Genomic DNA, 22,123 nt, shown 5'->3' with positions numbered 1-22,123 from the left:
CAAGGGCAGGCCGTAGGAAGGGAAATCCAGGTTTTTGTTGAGTTTTTATTTATTTTAGTGAGTATCCTGAGCTTGGAATTATCACCAACAAGGGCTATGGAGCCTAGAAGAACTCCATGGTTGCTGTATTTCAATCTGCCATTATGGTGAACTCCAGGTGGCAAGTATCTGCCCTGGTGGATAATTGTTTGGAGAAGATTTGGGGCAGGGAATGCTGCTTTCCTATGCAAAGGGACAACAAAAGGGGAAAGGGGTGATGATGGATGAGAATTTTTATTTGGTTCTTAATTCTGATCTCATAATCATGAGTGAGTTTCTTAAGTGTTTAAAAGAAGGGGCAGAGCCAAGATGGCGACTTAGTAGCAGCAAAAACTGAAACCACTCTCACAACCCTTCCAAACAAAGTGTTTGTTTAAAAGGAAATAAAAAGAGTAGAGATATATGCATCCCATCACTGAATGGAAGGATCCCTTCTTAAAAGATAAGAAGAAAGGAATGATCACTCTAATAATCAGATTTTTCATGACATCAAGTCACAGACATCATCTCTCTTAGATATTTGTAATTTTTAGGAATTTGGTAGCTTGGAGTAGCTGGCAGGAGGGAAACCTGCCCAGTAATTAATTGGAAGGTGTCTCTTCAGTAGAAGAGAGGAAGTTGGAGTTGGCATGATTACTATTACCCAGAGGCAACAGAAGTAATGATATTCATTTCTTTACTTCTGCCCTAGCAAAGAATCGACTTTGTCCTTCTCCCTGACTTGCCTCGGCCTGCCACAGCCTCATCTTCTTGTCAATTCTTTTCTTATTAAATGAGATTCCCTTTCTTCTATGATCTATAAGTTAGTCAAACAACCCTGAACTCTAGATTTGAAAACAGACCTAGTACACTGAACATTATTAAATGCATATAGATAGCTTCAGGAAATATGTTAGCCCCAGAAAGAGCCCTTTTTTTTCTCTAGAAAAAGAGGTCCTAAAATTCTCTAATATTCCCCTGTTCTCCTCAGTCCTACAATTCAGTTCCTGTCATCTTTTGAAGTTTCTGGTTGACCTTTAAGAATTTGCTCTTAGATTTTTAAAACCAACTGCAGGAGGCATCCTGGCAGGTGCCACCCTACCCCCGCCACCCACCCCAGACAAAGACCTACTCACTTGCCATTGTTGAATATGACGGTGCAGTTGGGCCAGCAGTCATGGTTCACCAGGCAAAGGTTGGGGAAGATTCCCACTCCCACAGCCTGGAGGCCCCTCTGGTCACTGAGAGTGAAGGCATTGCAGTTGATCTGCCCAATAAGAGGAAAGAAAATAGTTCATCAATCACAGAATGCTAGAGAGAACTATACAGGGAATGATGGGCATTAAGGAAGGTACGGTTTCTAAAGTCAAATTAAGGGAATCCCAGTCCTCGGCACATTTTATGTGGCTTGCAATCAATCTATACGTATTAAGTTGCTTCTGTGAAACCTGCACTGTGCCAAGTGCCGGGATACAAAAAGAGGGAGAGGATAGCCCTTGCCCTCAAGAAGCTTACAATCTAGTGCAATTAATTGCAAAGCTAGAATCAAGAGGTGAAAGCTGTATTGATGCCTACGATGCAAAAATGTAACACAATCCTCCTACATTCTGTGTTTTGTGTTTGTATTTCTGTTGTGCCTTTAGATGGACAGATAGGGAGAGGGATCCATATTTTCACTCTGACGTTTGTTTTTCTCTATTTGTCTATCTCTTTTTCAATCTCTCCTCTTCCATCTTTCTTACTAAAGAACTTCCAAACTACAGAAGTAATGTTCATGTTTATCATTTGATGTAATTTCTGGAGAGCATTTTACATTCCAGGTCCAAACTATTTTTTTAAAGCAGAGGAATGGAACATTATAAATTTACCTCCAAAACAATATAAATTTAGTTATCGTTAATGTGTCTTTGGGTTGATTTCTCCCCCTTCTGGAAGGCAGTGGCCTTGGAAAAACATTCCTCAGCCCTGTGCACATGAAAAAATGGCAAGAATAAATAATGAATTATACCTTTAGGACTGTAAATGCTAATGGTGGCTTGTATTCTAGAATTGTGTTACTTTCTCCATTCATTCTCAGTAAATACAGGCTAAATAAAAATGAATTATTATCATCGTTGTTGTTGTTAATATTAGAACACAATACAAATACATGTATGCAAGAATCAATGAATGAAGGAGCCCTTAAATCCCTTTGGAAAAGAACAGATTTTTTTTTCTATTTTCCTCATTTGTTGTTGGGAAAATAGGCACAGACAAGGGGGAGGACTCCCTGGTCCAAAGCCCCACAGTGAGCTGAGACCTTCTGGGATTTCTGCCCAATAATTGGTATGAGAGTCCTTGTCGCTAGCTTTGGCTCCCACCATAGTCCCATCTACATTGTAATGAGAAATCGAATAGTAGCCCATGGCTTCTCCTGTTCCATGTTCTGTCCCTGTCCTTGGTTCTCATGAGTTCTGAGCCACATCCTCAAACCCCCCCAAGTCAGGAGTTCTTGATCATTTGGGGAGTCAAGTTCTCCTTGGAAGTCTTGTGCAATCTGTGAATCCCTTCTCAGTAGTTTTTTTTAAGTGAATAAAATAAAATAGATAGGATTACAAAGGAACTAATGATACTAAATGTGGTTTTCCATCTACCCACCTGTTTTTCTATGTCCGTCCTCTTATCTCAGTATCTCTCTGCCTCTCTCTTTCTCTGCTGTCTCTGTCTCTATGTATGTGTGTGTATACACACACACACACACACACACACACACACGTATATGTGGTTGGCTTTCCTTTTATGTTTACATAGCCCAAGTTAAGATCTCCTCCTGCCCTTGGTCATGTGCCGTAGCCATAGCCATAGCAGGATGTGTTTTCCTAATTATCCTGTTAAGGATGAGATGGGTATGAACTTGATGGTGGCAAGGCTCAGAGAGGAGGAGGGGAAATCATCCACCAAGAATCCATGGAGGCTTGCTGATGGACTTGGGTCCTTCTCCAACCTTCCCAAGCTCACATGCTGTCCTCTCCCAACCCCTGACCCAGGAGGTCCTGCGGGGCTCTCGAGGCAGACTGTACCTTCTCAGTTTGGCCATCACAAGGGATGCCAGGGGATTTCTTTGCCTTTTTTTCCTTTCTGGGAAACTCAGCTTTTTAGCCCCTGGGATTTCTTTGTTGTACCATTTCAATGTTGTGTCCTCATTCCCAGAAACTGAAGTGGGGGCGGGAAGGAGATGTGAACAGCAGGTGCTTCTAATGGGAGCCAGAATCAGCTCGGAGGAAAGAGAAGTGAAGAGGCTATCAGGGATTTTGGGGGGTGGGGAGACTCACTTTTATAAATAAGTCCTTTATGGGACCAGCACAGAGTGATCTCCTGTTGTCACTACAAGCAGAGAAGCTATCATGGACTCTCATGGCTTTTTCCATGGGGTGGGGGTCGGGGGAGAAGGAAGAAGAGAAAGAAAAGGAAGAGGAGGAGGAAGAGGAAGAGGAGGAAGAAGAAAAGGAGGAGAAGGAAGAAGAGAAAGAGGAGGAATAAGAAAAGGAGGAGAAGGAAGAGGAGGAGGAGGACGAAGAAGAAGAGGAGGAAGAGGAGAAAGAGAAGAAGGAAGAGGAGAAAGAGGAGAAGGAGGAGAGACTGGGAGAGAGGTCAGGGTAGCTTACCACTCCAAAGATGTGTGAAATATACTGCATGCTGAATTGCTGGCTCTGAGCTGGCCAGAAGTTCAGGAAGCTATCCACATCCACTCGAAGGTCCTTCTGCTCCTCTTCCCCAAAGTTGTCCACATGATTCTGTAGGTCATCGACGGAGACCAGGCAGCCCTCAGTGAGTCCGGTGCCCTCTCTCTCTATCCTCCACATGATTCTGGCCGCCAGCCTACCACGAGGAGGAGAGCAGTGATGGGAGGATGAGGGAGGGGCTGATGGGACATGGCAGTGCCATGAGGCTTCTGGAGCGCATTATACGTGATCTCACTTTACACATTCATTCACTCCCAGAGGCCCTGGGGGATGAGGGCCTCAGACCCTGCTGTCTCCATTTTGCAGGGCCATCGCTCCATCACCACATCCTAAGTGCTAACCTGCCAGGGATGCCCCAAGAGGCAGAGGATGCTTCCTCTCTGTCCTTGGAGCTCTAGAATGAAGTTGGGGTGAATGCCAGCATGTCTACGGCTCGGGTCCTTGGACCAAACTTTAGAAGAGGCCTTCAAAGCCAGCGAGTCCAGCTCCTGTGCTACAGAGTTGGAGCTCGGTCTGCCATGAGTCTGCCTTGGGCATGTCTTGGCCCCAAGCCTGGGTTCTTGGCTGATGAGAAAGGCTGAAAGCCTGGAATGGGGCACTACTGTGCCCAGTGTGGGACTGGTTCAGTGGTTTGTGGGATGGCAGAGGGAAATATGGGACTCTCCTCCCTCTCACCTCACCTTTATGTTTATTTTTAACCCTTCCCTTCCTTCTCAGAATCAATGCTGAGTGTTGGTTCCAGGGCAAAAGAGTCAAAAGGGTCAGGCCATGAGGGGGAAGTGACCTGCCCAGGGTCACCCAGCTAGGAAGTGCTCAAGGCCAGATTTGAACCAGGACCTCCAGTCTCTATCTACTGACTGCTGGCTGTCCCCTCTCCTCCCCTTTAAGGAGTCAGGCCTGACTGCTTGGCTATTCCCAAATATTGGGGCCACGGTCAGGGTTCGTTGATTGGCCCCAGGGGAGCATCCCAGTGAATTCCTGGAACTCTTGTGGGATGAGGGTGGGAAGAAGGGGGCAGAATCTGGTGTTGCTGCTGAGGCCGTGATATTTGGTGATCAGTCATGGCATGACTGGACAGGTGGAAAGCCAGAACTCCTGATTTCTCTCTCCCTTCATGGTCCCATTCTAGTCCCCTTTGCAAGACGGGCTCCCTGGGAGGGTTGCTACCATCTCCATCTTCCCATTAGTCACCTCCCACCTCCACACCTTTACCCAATTGTCCATCCCAGGATGTCCATCACAGAAGCCCAGGACAGCCTAGGGAACCGCTCAGCGGCTGCCTCCTCCCTCTGGGCATCACCACTCTCTCCCTCTGGAAATATCATTGCACAGACCTTCTGCTAGAGAGGCAGGGTGGGGAGATGTCTGGGGAGGGGGGCCTGGAGTCCTGCCTCTGACCTAGACTGGTTTCTAGGACCTTGGACAAGTCCCTTGACCTCCTGAGGTTCCCTGCACCAGAGATCTAACACATTTGGGGGGGTCCCAGCCCTTGCCCCAAACTCTGCATGTACCTGCCTGGGTGTTGTAACCTCCCTAAACTCCTCGAGGACACCCTGGCTTTTCTCACGGTGCCTCATCTACATCAGAGCTTGATTAGGGTTAATTGGATTGATTTGGAGGACACAAAGAGGACAAAAGACACCCACTTGGCCCCTGGAGAGCTACAATGTGCCAATATTAATAGCATTTGTGTATTCTTTGCAGGAGAAAGGCCATTGCACCTCAATTTACAGATGGGGTAACTGAGGCAGAGAGGGGTGTGAGGGCCTCCGACTATCCAGGCTTCTCCCATGCTCTGAGGGCTCGCTCGAGCTCTTGCCTGGGGGAGCACATTCGCCCTTCTCCAAGGGGCAGCCAGGATCCCAGGCGCTCAGGGAACATGCCAACCCCATCATCTGGAGGCTGGAAAATAGGCACGAGCAAGGCTGCCCAGGGTGCCGAGGACCTCCTGCCCCGCAGATGCTGCTCAGTTCAGTCCCGTGTCCCAGGCTTGCACCTGTCAGGGAAGGTTCATGGACAAGATGGAAACTCAGTTGGACATCCAGGAATGACTGAGCTCAGAGAGTCGTACTCAAAGCTTCTCCGTCTGCCCTCCCCCCATTTACCATAAGGAAATGGAGTCCCTGTGGGGTGGGGGAGATGCCCAAAGCCACACGAGTAGGGAGTGACAGGGCCAGGATTCAAACCCAGGGCTCCAAATACAGTGTTCTTTCATCTGGGGCAACACAGACTGGGGTGTTAAAAATAATAAAGTCAGGGAAATCATACGATGATGACAATAACTGGTGTTGGCATAATCAATTCACAAGTCTTATCTCATTTGAACCCAACCCACAGAGGTGGGCTCTACCTCCCCATTTCACAGGTAAAGAAACTGAGGCAAAGACAAGGGATTTGTCTGTGGTCATCCAGTTGGCTAAGAGTCAGAAGAAGGACTTCTTCTTTCATTCCACTCTACTAAACCACGTCTCTTGAACGACTTGCAAGAGTTTGAACCTTGTCCTGTAGGCAGTAAAGAATCCTGTGATTCCTACATTGTCTGGGCCTCCTGGTATCACCTCCCAGCTCTGCATGCTGCCATACCTGGGGTGGCCAGAGAGCCTCGTCCCAGAAGGCAGATCTTCAGAGAGAGGGATCCGCCATGCCTGGGGAGTCTGTGTGCCAGCATGCCCATGGAGCTCAGGGGAGAGGGCAAAGTGGGACATTCAGGGCTCTACCCTTTAAAGAGTGACCCAAACTAGCAACCTCCAGGAGCCAGGAGGGAGGGAAGCAGGCACAAGAGCTTGCCACCCTGCCTCTGCCTACAGTAAATCCAAAAATTCTCTACCAGGCTGGGATCAGAGCTGTCACAGGCAGGGGATGGAGACTGGCTGTGTGCCAGCCAGCCTGCCCTCAACTTTGGCTTGAGGCTCCCCTGGGGGGTGGGTATGTGTCTGGATCCATCCCTGCTAATCTACCCCCCCCCCAGTCTGTGTTGTGCCATTTCCCCTTCCCATGACTCCCTCCTACTGAGCCTGAATACACTCTATCAGCAGCAGTTCTCCAAATGTGATCAGAGACTCCTTGGAGGTCCCTGAAACCCTTTTAGGGGAGAATGCAAAGTTAAAATCATTTTTATCATACTACTAAGATGTTTTCCATTTCTAGATTATATCATCTAGAGATTATCTATATTGGGCAGTTCAGTGGCACAGAGGATTGGAATCAGGAAGATTCATCTTCAAGGGTTCAAATCCAGCCTCAGACACTTACTAGCTGTGTGACCCTGGGCAAGCCAATTAACCCTGTTTGCCTCAGTTTCCTCATCTATAAAATGAACTGGAGAAGGAAATGGCCAACCCCTCCAATATTGTTCCCAAGAAAATTCCAAATGGGGTCATGAAGAGTTAGACATGACCAAAAACAACAACAAAAACATTTATATTATATAATTTCTAGTGATAACTCACATAAATAAAAGCTCTTTGGGGGAATTCCTTGGTCATTTTTAAGAGGGGTCTTGAGACCAAAAAGTTGGATAACAGCTAACTGCATCATCCCATTCTCCCCTTTCTAGTCATGCCACAAATATTTCTATTTTAAACTAGAGTTGTTTGATCTTGCCCAGCCGCTATTTTGCCTGTGAACTCGAGACACACCAGCATCTTCCTCTGAAATGGACATGTTCAGTTATCCTTTGAGCTCATCCATGGCTCTATTCACACTCTCCATGAAGCATCATGAAGCTGGAAAGGATGCCGCAGACCACCCAGACTGACCCCCCCCCCTCATTTTACAGACAGGAAACTGAGAAACGCCCAGAAACACTTGATATGAGTTTCTCCGATCTCTCTCTTATTGATTCAACCTGTCAACAGGTATTGATAGAGTGCTTGCCATGGGTTCAGCACTAGTATAGGCACTCGCTCTCAGGAATTAATATAGCAATATTTATCAGATCAGCAAGTAACTGAATTCTTCCATGCCTCATTTTTTATCATCTGTAGAAGAAGGGGTTTTGACTCAATGGCTGAGAAACTCTTTCATAGCTTGACACTGAAACTACTCTGGCAGGGGACCTCCAAGGTCCCTTCCATCTCTAAATCTACAATCCTATGATTGATGACCCTATGAGAGTTTAATGGGTCCAATAGTTCATCAACATGGATGAGGAAGTTACTGAAGATGATGCTGGGAGAAAGAAAGAATAAAAAGACTGAGCTAGATGCTAAGGAAGGAAGGGAACAAGCATTGATTAAGTTCCTACTATACTTCACAAGTATTATTTTCCTCAATTCTCACCACAACTCTGGGAGGTAGGAGCTATTATGTTCTCCACTTTACATCTGAGGAAACTAAGGCTAAGAAAGGTTAAGTGATTTGCCCAGTCACAGAGTTATTAAGAATCTGAGACTAGATAAGAATCAGGTCTTCCTGATTCCAGGTCCAGCATTTAGCTGCTGCAGGAAGGGAGTCCTGGATGACAACAGACAGTGACCATGACTTGAAGAGGGTAGTATAAATGGTAGGATCAGAGACCGATGACTGGAATGGACTACAAAGGCCATTTCATCCAAATTCCTCATTTTTAAGGTGAGAAAACTTGACCCCAGAGAAGTAACTTGTTCACAATCAAACAATGAATAGTAGAGGAAGGATTCAAACCCAGGTCCTCCAACTCCAGCCTTCCAGGCTCTACCCAGACAGGTAGAGTTATGCACTTTCCTTCTAAGGCACAGGACAAAAAGACGATATGGGGGCAGTGGCTGAGAGAGGAGATCCAAAATTTGAATTCACACTCTAGATGTTCCTATGAAAAAAGATTTAGGGAGAAAGGAAAAAGGAGAATCAACATTCTGATTCTCTGAGATTCTTTCCAAGTTATTATTTGTATCCCACCCAATAACTATGCTTGTCTTCCTCAACTCTGTCCTGAGTCTTCTTTTTTTCTCCCTCTATATTCCCTTACTCCAGTGATGGGCAACCTTTTGAGCTTGGTGTGTCAAAATTCACCCAAAACCAAGCATATCTCGGGTGGTGTGTCCCTTCGAGAAAAAAAAAACCTATAATTTCGTGATATTTCTAGTTTAAATAACAAAAATGTATAATTATAATATATAACTATTTAATAAACCAAAATAGGTAAATTAATATAGGTAGAATTGTCATCTATAGTGCACAGAGTGTCTACACTACACTTCAGCAAATGTTTCATCCTCGGCATGCCGTATGTCATTGAAAATGGCTACATGTGTCAGTGCTGACATGTGTATCATAGGTTTGCCATCACCACCTTACTCAATGATCTCATCAGTGCCTTGAGTTCAATTATCATCCCCATGCAGATGCCTCTCTGAGCTAGGTGTCCAACTTCAGCCTTTATCCTGACCTCCAGTCTGCCATTCCTGGCAGTCTTGTGGATTTTTCTATCTGGATGCCTCAGAAACATCTCAAACTCAACATGTTCAAAGAAGAATTCATCTTTCTGCCACTCGAACCCACTTCCCTGTTTCTGTTCAGGACACCACCATCTTTCTAGTCCCCCAAGTCCCCAACTCAGAGTTATCTCCGACTGTCTGTCACCTCCTCCCCTTCCTCCTTTTCAATCAGTTGAGAAGTCTTGACTGCAGACACAATATCTCTCACCTTCATCAAACCCTACTTCAATCCCTCATCATCTCCTGCCTGGAACACTGCAAAAGCTTCCTAATTGGTCTCTTTGACTCACTTCTCCCTTCTCCAGTCTATCCTCTAAACTCAGCCACCTAATTCATATTTCTACAGCAAAGGTCTAACAGTGTCACTTTCCTTCTGGAGTAGTTTTAGTGACAACCCACTGAAGAAGCCCTTTTACTGCCTTGTGAAGCCTATAGGATTCCTTCTCGCAATATTGAAGGAAATGTTAAAATAAGTAAAAATAAAGATGTATTTTTCCCATCCAGTATGTAAACCGCCTGAAATTTATCCACGGCCAGAATAAGAACCTCTGACCCATAACCCCTGAGATAAACTACAAAACCCTCTGGCATTTGAATCACTTCTCAATCTGGTTCCAGCCTATTTCACATTATTCCTCTTCATGCACCTATATTCCAACCACATTGGCAGGTTACTAATCCCTACATATGCCCAAGGTGTAGCCCCAGAAGGTATTCCAACATAGTTCTCCATTCCTAGAATCCTTAGCTTCTTTTGATATTCATCTGAGGCACCATTTCCCCCAGGGAGTCTATCCTGATCTCCTCAATTTTGAGTTGTTTTCACCAGAAATTATATATTTTGAAATTATCTACCCATGTAATTCTATCCCTCACTCACACCTCAAATAGAATGTCAGCTGACATTCTATTTGCTGACTTGGTATCCCCAGCATCTGGGTCTGGCATATAATTGGTGCTTAATAAGTGCTTATTCACTGAAGGTGCTTTCAATAAACCCAATGCCTGATTTTTTTGAGGCTGTGTGGTTTATTTTCATAAATTCTATCTCTCAGCCCAAGGCTAGCACTGAGCAGTCCTCATTCCTGTCCAGATGCACCTCAAATCATGCCTCCTTGGTACCCAAATTTCCACATCCCCTCATCTGCAGCTCTGACCTGATGTTTTCACTGGGCGGCTTCCCATGTTTCTTGATCGCTGCACACTCATGCTTGTGGTTCAGCCAAGCATCCTTTTGGCAGGTCCGGTCACAATAGTGGGCAAACTTGCACTGCCCACATCTCTGGAGCTTCTCCTGCCTTTTAAAGCAGGTATGGCACACGACCTGAGTGAAGCTGGAAAAAGAAGAAAGAATCCTCAAGGGAAAGACCCATGGCAGGGAATGAGAGCCCTGGGAACAGCCTGTGTCCAGCTCGGTACATGGAGAGATGTCCCTCCCTATCTGCCCCATGCTGCCTGGCTCACTGTAATGAATAACCCAAGGGACAGTAGTATGAGGATTGAGTATGGTCAGCCGTATGGTCAGACTCCAGGGACTCCAGAGATAGGTACAGTATGTGCTGGAAGCAAGTCACTTACCAAACGGTTCCAATCTACAAACAACTCAAGACCGTGGTCTCTAAGACTTAAAATTACAATGTGTGGGCATCAGAGGGGGACTTTTCTATACTTCTCAAAGTCTAGACCAAATGAAATAAATCAAAAGTCCCAAATTGGGATGTGGGAGTAAATTATCTCTATATGTATATATATATAGATATAATATTAATAATATCACATTATATCATATTGTATCATATCCTATCACATCACTTTGTTGGGGTCAATGTCCAGTGTGTCTGATTGTGGCTAATCAGACCAACATGAGCTCCAAAGGTTCCGCCATGAGGCAGACACAAAGAGACCCCTGTATGAATGTTTGGGATAGAGATGACTCTAAATCTGTGCATGCCTCCTCACTACATGAGGTAGTACCTCAGACAAGGACTCCAGCAGAAGGTAAAGTGTAACCCAGTACAGGGGATGGAGAGGAGGGAAGGAGACAGAGTAAGAGACAAAGAGAAAAAAGAGAGGCAGAGAGAGCGTGGGAGAAAGAGGAGCGGGGAGAGAAGAAGTGAGGGAAGGAGAGAGATTGGAAAAGAGAGATGGGGAAAGAAGGGCTGAGAGGAAAAGGGAGAGATGGACAGGGATAGGGATAAGGAAAGGAAGAAAGAAAGGGAGATGGACAGGGTCAGGGAGAGTGACAGAGAGAGGGAGAAGAAAAATGGAAGGATAGAGAAAGAAAGAGAGAGACAGAGAAAAGAAGGAAGGGTTAAAGAAGGAGACAGAGAGAGGAAAAGTGGGAAAGGAAGAAACAGAGAAAGGGAGTGAGTGAGAGAGAAAGGGAGAAGTAAAAAGAAACATAATCAGAGACAGAGAGAGGCAAGAAGCAGCAAAGATATGATACCCAGAAAGAAAGGACAAGATCAGCAAAGGTAGAATTCTGGACCAAGTAGGAAATAGTTTGTATTTTATCAATAATATAATTAAGATTTAATAAATGCTAGTTGACTTGAGAAACCCTTGTAGGTAGAGGGAAAGAGTATGGGGCTGTGCTTCTTTCCTTGAGAACTGAACTAGCATTTCACAAAAAGGTCATTTCTCCTTGAGAACAGGAACTTATTTTTTTATCCCCCACAATTCCCACTCCCTCCATGCCCAGCAAATTTAGCCCAGTTGTGAATGTGGTTAGTGATCAATAAATTTTGGTGTCTGAGTGATTGGGAATGATTTTGAATAACTCCAGACTTTTTTTTAAACCAGAGGAGCTATAGATTAGAATGAACCTTAGAGTCCAATCCCTCCATTTTACAGATGAAGAAATTGAGGTTCAGAATGACTTTGCCCAAAGTCTCCCAGGTAGTAAATGGCGACCTAGGTCATCAGACTCCAAATCTAGTCATCTCCCCACTCTGTCACACTCTCTCCCAACTTTTAATGTTAGACATCGCCCTTGAGCAGCCACACATGTTTCTGGTAACAACTGGTGCCTGGACACAAGAGAAAAATCGGCAGGTGGCAGGATAAATGAGCCAGCTAGCTAAAGATAGAAATAGATTCAGAAGGGTTTAGAGAAATTCTTGAGTGATTGCTCCATAATAGGTTAATAAAAGTATATTAGGGTTCTATCTCTAACCTTTTTGAAATTAATACCATAATCACTATGTTCTTTGACAGTCATGCTTTGCCTGGACAGCTATCCAAAAGGAAGATAATATACCAATGGATTTATGTAGCATGGTGAAATGGGCACTGGATTTGGGGTTAATTAGAAGGTAGTTTAGAACTGGGTTTGAATCCTCTGTTAGTTACCATGTGGGGACCTCAGGTAAATGATTTTACCTCACTCAGCTGTATCATCTGGAAAATGAATTGCTTAGACCCTAAATCCAATGTCCCATTCATTGACTTTGCTGAGTACTTTTCTTCTGACTGACTGAGTAGAGCACTGACTCACCCTGGAGCTAAAGATCCCCCATTCAAATCTCACATTTCTTACTACCCACATGACCTTAGGAAAGTAACTTCATCTCTCTCAGATTGTTTCCCCATCTGTGAAATGAAGAATTTGAAGTAGTTTCCCTAGATAGCCTCTTGAGTCCTTTCCAGTTCTAGATGGATCTAGATGGTTAATGAATAAATGAATGAATGAATGAAACATATAGGACGAATGAATGAAACATATAGAATCGTCCTATATGTTTCATTCATTATATGTTTCATTCATTCATTTATTCATTAACTTTCATTTTAACCCCTTAGGCAAGAACAAGTCTTCATATCTCACAGGGCTAAGACAAGATGGCAGCATAACAGAAAGGTTGGATTTTAGACGTAAAGTTCTGTAGGTTCAGATCCTAGTTCATGTGTTTATTATCTGTGTGACCTAAGGTAAGTCACTATAATTCTCTGTCCTCAGTATCCTCATCTGTAAAATCAAGGAATTGGCTCCATGAATCTGAGTTCCTTTTTAGCTCTTAATCTAGAGTCCTCTGCTATACAAAATGAATTGGACAGCATTTATCTATTTATTTATTCATATAGCATTTATTTATTTATTTGACCCACTACATGTCAAATCCTGCATGGTGCTGGTACAGAGGGTAGCATTCATAGGTCAGCTGAAAGAGCACTGACTCAGTCAGAGGGTCTGGATGCAAATCTAGACTCTGCCATAATTCTGAGGACTTCAGGCAAGTTCCTTAACTTCCCTGGTTCTCAGATTCTTGCGTATAAAAATGAGGAGGTTGGGCTAAATTGCCTTTCTGTCCTAAATCTATATTCTTGAGGTACAAAGACAAAAACCACCATCCCTGCCTTCGAGAAGCTTATATTCTTTTAAAGAGGGGACGGGGAGAGGACAATGGAATAGATGAGTAGGAAGAAATAAATAGAAATTACATACAAATTTGATACAAAGCTGTTTGGGGAGGGGTCTAGAGAAGAGCCCTAGCCACTGGTGATATGGGGAGGGAAAACACTCGATTATTTCAATCCTACTGTGTGCTCTGTTCCAGGACATGGCTTGGTTCACTCTTTGCATGGAACCTCCTGCAGGAGAAGAGCCCTCTCAGGCTGCTTTTCTGCCAGCCCTTTTTCCCTTACTTCCTACCTGCTGGTAGCACAGCCTCCATATTTCATTATGTGCATACACCCTGGGCTGCTCTATTTCAATTCTAGTTATTGCTCCCAGGTTTCCATAGGAAAGAAATATCCTCTGAAAACACCTTGATTTTCAAAATGGGGCTGCACACAGTAAATCGGAAGACATCCAAGAGAGTGGCTTTTCTCCCTGTGGTTATTTTCTGTCAATGGGACCCCCTATCATCCCCACATTTCCCCAGCCCCCATGGAAGTCTTGTCTTTTTCCTATTTTTCTTGCTTTATCTCTTCAGTGGTTGTTTCTTCCCTTACAAGGAGTGAAGCATCAACTGCATCTTCCTGCCCTCTTAACTCTGACAGCTGATGGAAAACAGTCGAAGCCTCCAGGCCAGCTGCCCCCAACTCCCCCACTATCACATAAACTAAAGCCTGGGTGGGTGCACCGGGATTACTGCTGGGCTCATGTTGTCTTTCTCTGGCTTCCCTTCTGGTGCTGGGAAGCTGTGTCACAGACTGGAGGTCTCCCCCTCACTAGGCATGCTGGCCTATCAAACTAGGTCCAGTGTACCCCAGAACCATGAGTGTTGCCAAGGCAATATATGAGGCTAGGCTAAGTAAGGCATTCGTTGCTGATGGTTAGCAATCCTGCCTTTTGTTGCATGTTTTTGGCGAACAGGCGCCAGCAAACATTTGTTAACTCCTCACCACATTCCAAGCACTGTGCTAAAGCATTTAGGATTCAAAGAAAGGCAAAACCAATTTACTTGGATGAATCATTGATGTGGTGCCTCAGTTTCCTCATTTGTAAAATAAGAGAGCTAGACTAGATGGTCTCTGATGTCCTGTCTGGCTTTAACTCTATTTATGATTGAGCCTAAGTCCTATCAGCCCTGGCCAAGTCAGTTAATACAGTAGAATACAAACTCTCTGAGGACCAAGATTGTTTCACTTATGTAGTTGTACTCCTAGCCTCCAGCACAGTGCTACTGAACAGCCATCACTACCAAAGAATATTATAGGTGCTTAATAAATTGTCATTGATCGCCTTCATTTCTCTGTGCTCCCAGGCAGTGATTTAAGACTAGAATTTCCATAGCAGATGCCCATCTTCATCAGTCAAGGGATCTCACACACCAGAAATACCCACTTGATGAAATTGTGTTTGGTTCCCCTCCAAAAAAAATTTTTTTAAATATATTTCTCACTGTAAGCACAACTCTGTATTAAGAAGGCATGGTGTGATTCAGTAGAAAGAGCTTGGGTTTGGAATCTGAGGAGCCAGGTTCAAAGCCTAGTTTTTTTTTGTTGTTGTTGTTGTTTTAATTTTTTTAAACCCTTAACTTCTGTCTATTGGCTCCTTGGTGGAAGAGTGGTAAGGGTGGGCAATGGGGGTCAAGTGACTTGCCCAGGGTCACCCAGCTGGGAAGTGTCTAAGGCCAGATTTGAACCCAGGACCTCCCGTCTCTAGGCCTGTCTCTCAATCCACTGAGCTACCCAGCTGCCCCCCCCCCAATTTGATTTCTAATAAGCCAGGCAAACCCTTGGTTCTGCAATCTGTTGGCCAAGTAGTGTGATATGCTCACCACTATCTCAAGCAGGCACATGCTTCCCTGGACCCAATCAATCTTTTAGGACTTAGACAACTTTCTGTTTAGAAGAAAAGGGGAGAAGGAGGCTTAGAATGGGAACAAAAGTAATTCATTGGCCTTGCTTTTCCTCGTCCTTGCAGCTGATGAGTTGGTCTTACCCAGAAAGCTATTTTATCACCTTTTTATTAGAAGTATCATTTGCTTTCTTCGCTGGTGACATTTGCACTCATGTCTGTATATTATCTTGCTCGTTGACATGAAACAGCCTTGGCTCACAAAGTAACCTGATCCATTACTTTTTCTGGGATTGGTTCCATAGCTGTTTCCCCTCAAGCATTTATTCCCAGCAAGCATTTATTGAGTGTTACTATGTGCCAGGCACTGTGCTAAGCAGTAAAGATGTCAAGAGAGGCAAAAAACACAGTCCCTGCCCTCATCAAGGAACTCACATTCAATTCTAAAGGGAGAGACAGGGGGCAGTGGAATGAGAGTCAGGCCTAGAGATGGGAGGTCCTGGGTTCAAATCTAGTCTCAGATACTTCTCAGCTGTGTGACCCTGGGCAAGTCACTTGACCCCCATTGTCTTGCCTTGACCACTCTTCTGCCTTGGAACCAATACACAGTATTGACTCCAAGAGAGAAGGTAAGGGTTTAAAAAAAATAAAATAAACGGAGAGAAAGCACATAAATAGGCACCCACAAAATGTGGAGGGTAGGTGGGGGGGGGATGGTTGTTGTCCTTCCTACTAAAAGAGGACCAGAATGTCATCAGCGTGTCAAGGTCAATGCACGATATGTCCAACTATGGCTGATGGAACCAAGACGAGCTTGGAAGGCTCTCCTGCAGGTCAGGCACAAACAGCTGGATGAACACTTGGGATGGAGATGGCTCTAAATTGAAGCAGAGCACATTTTTTTTGAGCCACAATTCTGCTTGCTCACAGAACACACTCTGCTGGACAGTCCTGTGCCAGTGTCTCCCCATGTATCAAAATTGATACCAAAGTTCTTCAGAGAGACCTCGAGAATGTCTTTGTATGGCTCCTTCTGGCCTCTGTGTAAGTACTTGCCTTATGTGTGTTCTCCATAAAATAGTCTCATAGGCAAACATGCATTCAAACAACATGGCCACACCAGAGGAGTTGCACTCCCTGCAGTAGAACCTAAATGCTTGGCAGTTGAGCTCAAGAAAGGATTTCAATAGGGGGCAGTTAGATGGCTCAGTAGATTAAGAACAAAGCCTAGAGATGAGAGATCCTGGGTTTAAATTCAACCTCAGATGCTTCCTGGATGGGTGACCCTGGGCAAGTCACTTAACCCCTATTGCCTAGTCCTTATCACTCTTCTGCCTTGGAACCAATATACTATTGATTCCAAGATGGAAGGTAAGGGTTAAAAAAAAAAAAAAGGACCTCAGTGTTACCTTCTACACAATTAAAGAAAATAGGAGAAGGGAGAAGATTTAGGAAGAGAAAATATGAGTTCTTTTCTGGACACATTGAGTTTCATTGTAACCTGTGAATAAGTATTACATTTATTTTTAGTTGATAAATGAGGGAACTGTAGCCAACCTATGTGACTTGTCCATGGTCCCACAACTAGAAAGTGTCAGAGGCAGGATTTGAATCCAGGTCTTCTTCCAATCCCTATATCTTTTTTCCTACAACAGGTATGTGTATGAGGTATACCCAGGTGTGCCCAGGTACACTCCAATAGGCCAGGAGCCTTATGGTGTTAGAGATGCTCAGGATCCAGAGTCTGCATGAGGCAGGGAAGGGGAATGGTTTTCCCAATCTCTGATAACCCCCGGCTGCTATAGCCACTCTTTTCCCACCTCGTATTAATTTCCCCTCTGCCCAGTGCTTCCCAAAGTCTCAAGTACAAAAAGGAGACTTTGTGCCAGCCCCCAGACTACACCCCCTCTATGGCTTTTTGTCAGGCCCTCTCCATGGTGCTGCCTCAGCTTCTCCTGGGGTGCTTCTGTTTAGATAGAGAAAGCTGGTGCCTGTTGGGTTGCTCCTTGGTGCTCCCAGGAGATAATCCGGTTACTCCAGTCAACTGCAGCTGAGTTACACAAGAATAACCATGACGTGTTTTTCTCCTTCTACAACTCTGGCCACTTTTTTCCCCTCCACTTTGAGTAGGATGTCTGAGGCTCCATGGAGAATCCACTGGTGTATCCAGAAAGGGAAACCAGCTTGTTCAGGGATGAAGTTTGGCTAAGCCTGCAGCCTTACTGTTGAGGTCTAGGCTCAAGTCAGCAAACACAAATTCACTTGGAATATATGCCTGGTTTTTCCAACTCCTCCACATAAGACTTCAGAACAGTTCAGATCTAGAGTGAGAAGGAAAAAGGAGCTGAAGCAGCTCCTAGCAATGTCAGAGTTAAGGATGTTCTTCGGGTGGGAGCCAACAGAGTTCAGTTCCCAGCTCTGCCACTAATGAGCTGGGTAGGCTTGGTCAAGTCCCAACTTCCCAGGACTGGTTTCCTTCTCTGTAAAATAACAGAGTCAAACTAAATGCCTTTAGAGTCCTGGAAAGTAGTGAAATTCCAGGAGTTCTGGGAAAAATGTTTTCGCCCCATCTTTGTATATCCCCAATACTTAGCACAGTGCCTAGCACAGAGTGAGCATTTAATACTGACTATGGACTGACAAATGAGATTGCAGAAAGATCTGGCTTGGAATAAGCCTGGAACATGGATTCAGAGAGGGTGCTTTTATTGGGTGACTAAGGAAATAAAGCTTTTATAGGGTAGCTTAGCTCATGTCTTCCTGATTCCTCTCATGCTTCCTCAGCCTCCAAAGGATTAGTTGGGCTTTCAGATGTTACCTGCTAGGAATCATCAAAGGTTTGGAATCTGATCAAGGACCCAAAGGTCAAATCCTCCCTTTTTTGAAAAGTGCCTGGGCTCCATCAGAAGCCATGTTCATCTGAGGAATGAAGGACAAGCTCAAATAGCATCCAAGTTAGTTAACCTCTCAGGACTTCCACCGAAGTCTCTATGGGCTTAAGTTGCCCATCTGCGTGGGTAGGAGGAAGTTTCCATACACACCAGGAGTATACCACACCCATGAAATAACAAATTTGGCCTCCTAAAAAAAAAACAAACAAACTAATCCTTAATCCTACCTTAGTAGAGAGAGCACTGGATTAGGTGCCAGAAATCTTGGGTTTGTGTCTTGGTAGGGAGTATCCTCCTTCCTCTGGTTCTACTTGTATGGTTGCTGATGCTGGGGTTGTGGCATCATAGATAAGGACAGGAAGAGTATTCAGGTGCCATCTAGTCCTACTCCCTTCATTTTACAGATGAGGTGTCTAAGGCCAGGTGGGTTAAATCACTTGCCTAAGGTCATCCAGGTAGTGGTGTCAGAAGAGTCAGAATTTGAATTCGGGTCACCAGACTCTAAACCTATCACTCATATAACTCCATTGAAGTATTTTGCATTGGTCCCATCCTAGAACCCCCCTGGCATTCATGAGGCAACAATATAAAAATGTGAATGACAACCATTTAACTTTCTCCTGTAGAAGACCTTTGAGGGTAGGAACTGCTCCACTTTTTTAACCTGTATTCTTAGGGCTCATAAATAATAAATGCTTGTTGATTGACTGACTGTGGGACCTTGAATTTAATCTCTCTGAGCCTCAATTTCTCTTTCACTCACTAACTCACATGCCTGTTGTGAAGGTCAAATTAGATCATGTGTGTGAATAATCTTTGTATATATAAAGCCCCCTTCAAGTGTGACCTACTATTAGTAGGAAGGATTAAAATCAGTTATAATTGAACATGATAATCCTCAGATGTTCTAAGTGGCATTTATGCAGCACTTTAATATTGACAAGGAGATTTATCTGCATGCCATTATATTACTAGATCCTCACAACTACCCTGATCAGAAAATGCTTTGGGTATTATTAGTCCTATTTTAGAGATGAGAAAACTGAGGTGGAGTGAGTCATATCTTTAAAACTATGTTAAAACCTTAAAATTCTATATAAATGGTAGTGATTGTTATTAGTTATATCACATTCATCTAGCGTCTGTTTTATAATAAAGGCTTAGTCTTTAAACATATAGATAGGAGGGACCTCAGAAACCATCAGGTCCAACACTTTCATTTCATAGACATGGAAAAAGAAGGCTCGAGAATTTTACCCAATTTGCCCAAGATTCCAGGTGGAGAGTGTCAGAAATGTGATTGGAACCCATGAGTTCTAATTCCACAGCCAATAGGCTGTCTAGTGAACCACACTGCTCCTTATCTTGGGGAACCCTGGCATAGCTAGGGAGATCTCATTTCAAAACCCACTCTAACATTTACTAGCTGTGTGACCTTGGATAAGGGGCACAGGATCTCTCCGGGGTTCTGGCAGCTTACAGACAAAATTGCAGTTCATTGATGTAAAGCACAGTCCATTGTTATGCATTTTCTTAGGCTAGAAGTTTTTTAAATAAGTCTTATGTTCCCTCTTCACAGTCATACCTACTTTTACCTAAACAGTCATCACAGCCATAGAGAAAACTCTGGCCCCAAGAGGAATCTTTGAAGTATTTAATTGTTGTCCAGTCCTATTGTGCCAGAGATCTTTGAAGGAATAAAATCAGCTGTTCTTTCCCCCAGACTTTTCTTATAGGACAGCAGACACTGGCTGGCATTTTGGAATACAGAAGTAATAACAAGATATCTTTGAAGGATGGAGGGAGTGTGGTCCTCTGCACCAAAGACAAGGCCAGGGATGAAGGCACCTGGATTCTAGCCCCCAACAGTCTCTAACTAGCTCTAAGGCTTTGGGTAAGTCCCTTGACTTATTCAGGGACCAGAATCCACAGCTATGTGATGGTGGGGTGGGACAGAGAAGATGGTCCCTAAGATCCCTTCTAACACTGACAATTTATGAATATATCAAGAGAGTAGCCAATTATTGGGCTTTGGTATTATGGGGCGAGGGCTAGATTGGAGTCAAAGTCCCTGGCAGCAGTGGTACTACCGTGTAACCTTGGGGAAATCCCGCCCTCTCTGGGTCCTCTATTTTCTCATCCATAACACAGGAGAGTTGAACTGTAAATGAGATGTTTACAAAGTGCTTTGTAAACCTTAAAATGTCATCATTGCTCTTATTTTTATTATGATCTCTAGTGTTCCAGCTCAGCTAGGTAGTAGAGCACCCAGCTCGATAAATCAGGAAGACCTAAATTCAATTCTGACCTCAGACACTAGCTATGTGACCCTGGTCAAGTAATTTCATCCTGTTGACCTCAGTTTCCTCATCTGTAAAATAATCTGGAGAAGGGACCAGCCAAACACTCCAGGATCTTTGCTAAGAAAACCCCAAATGGGGTCAGGAAGAGAGGAACATGACGGAAATGACTGAACCAAAACAAAAAGTGCTTCAGCTCTAAATCAAGATCCTATGACTTCTCATCTTTTTAAAGCACAATTCTAGTTGTTGGTCTCTCGTGGAGTCTCAGACTCTAGCCTCATTCATTTCATCCTAAGCCCAACCTGCCTCCCCCACCAAAAAAACTGGCCACCTACCTGTCAAAGACTACGGCGGAATAAGCCCGCTCTGCAAAGATGACATCTGCAGCCCAGAACTCTTTGGTGGCCTTAAGGCCCCGGCCTTTGCCTTCCGATGTGAACACTTCGACTTTCTCCATTCTTCCTATTGTCATTTCAGAAAGCTCCCTGGCCAGCCTGGGCAGATTCTAGTTGCTGCTTATTTAGCACCTTTGGCATCCCCAAGACCAAGTCCATAAATGGTGTGGCCACCCGCCCCTTCCTCCACAGCCCTTCCTCCCCCTCTGCCTGTCCATGGGGGATGAGGTGGTGGAGGCAGGGCAGGAGGGAGGAGAGGAGAGCCCCCCACCTCCTCCAGCCCCCGTCGGCATCCATCCAAGCTAAAAAGTCAATCGGCCAGGATTCCATGACCAGCGCTGTTTGGGGCTCGGGTCTGAAATGTTGGGGGAGCGTTTTCCCAAGGAGAGACTGTGTGCTTAGAAAACCTGGACCCTAATTCGGGCTCCTGCTTTGCAAAGGAGTGGGGAGGGCTTGTTCCCTGGGATATTTTTAGCAGCCAGATGCTTCTGTCTATCAGGAGGCAACAGCTGAGACAGGCCAGAGGAAGGGGGGTATTTGCTGGGGCCCTTTCTAGGACCACGATCGGGAGGGACTTGAGCTGGGGGAAGGGAGGCAGCAGCTGCTGCTCAGAGACCTGACAAGGGGAGCACCCTCCCCCCAACTGGGGCTGTAGGAGATAGGGCTGGATGAGGGGGCTGGAGAGAACCAAGGCTCAAATTCCAGGTGTCACATACCACCCCTGGAACTTTTCTGGCCTCCCAACATCATGGTTCTGGAGCCCGAAGGAACCCCAAATGGCATGTAGCCCAGTTGTCCAATGAGTCCTCTCATGTTACAAAGAAACTGAGGCCAAGGAAGTGAAACGACTTTGCTTGAGGTCACGCTGGGAGAAAGTAGCAGAGACTGGATTTGAACACAAATCCCATGACTGCAGTGCTGGTGGTTCTTCTCTTGGCAACGGCTTCCTCATCTATAAAATGAAAGGGGTTAGACGAGCTGGCTTTAAAGGTCTTTGATGGCTGTATCCATTCAGTCCTCCAGAACCACCTTTTTTGGTAGGTAGCTGTGGTGGTCTAGACCTGTGATTTCATGAATGTAGAAAACTCCTCAGGAAAATTCTATCCGCCAATGTAGGCTGGTAACTTAGAATC

At 44.8% G+C, this 22,123-nt stretch overlaps 1 protein-coding gene across 2 annotated transcripts in view; it reads right to left on the bottom strand.

Annotated features, from left to right (window-relative positions):
- Nucleotides 1–21,067, bottom strand: part of SMYD1 (SET and MYND domain containing 1) — a 37,689-nt gene extending 16,622 nt beyond the window's left edge. For both annotated transcript variants that reach the window (XM_044660432.1, XM_044660433.1), the window contains exons 1-4: nt 20,931–21,067; nt 10,315–10,491; nt 3,663–3,876; nt 1,155–1,285 (exon numbers count right to left, since the gene is read on the bottom strand). In XM_044660432.1, coding sequence (XP_044516367.1) covers nt 1,155–1,285; nt 3,663–3,876; nt 10,315–10,491; nt 20,931–21,067 — 659 coding nt within the window. The remainder of the gene's footprint in view (nt 1–1,154; nt 1,286–3,662; nt 3,877–10,314; nt 10,492–20,930) is intronic.
- Between the last annotated feature and the right edge of the window lie 1,056 nt (nt 21,068–22,123).

This window comes from Gracilinanus agilis, chromosome 2 (genome assembly GCF_016433145.1).
Source record: "Gracilinanus agilis isolate LMUSP501 chromosome 2, AgileGrace, whole genome shotgun sequence".
Classification (NCBI taxonomy): domain Eukaryota; kingdom Metazoa; phylum Chordata; class Mammalia; order Didelphimorphia; family Didelphidae; genus Gracilinanus; species Gracilinanus agilis.
This window is presented reverse-complemented; position numbering and strand designations above follow the sequence as displayed.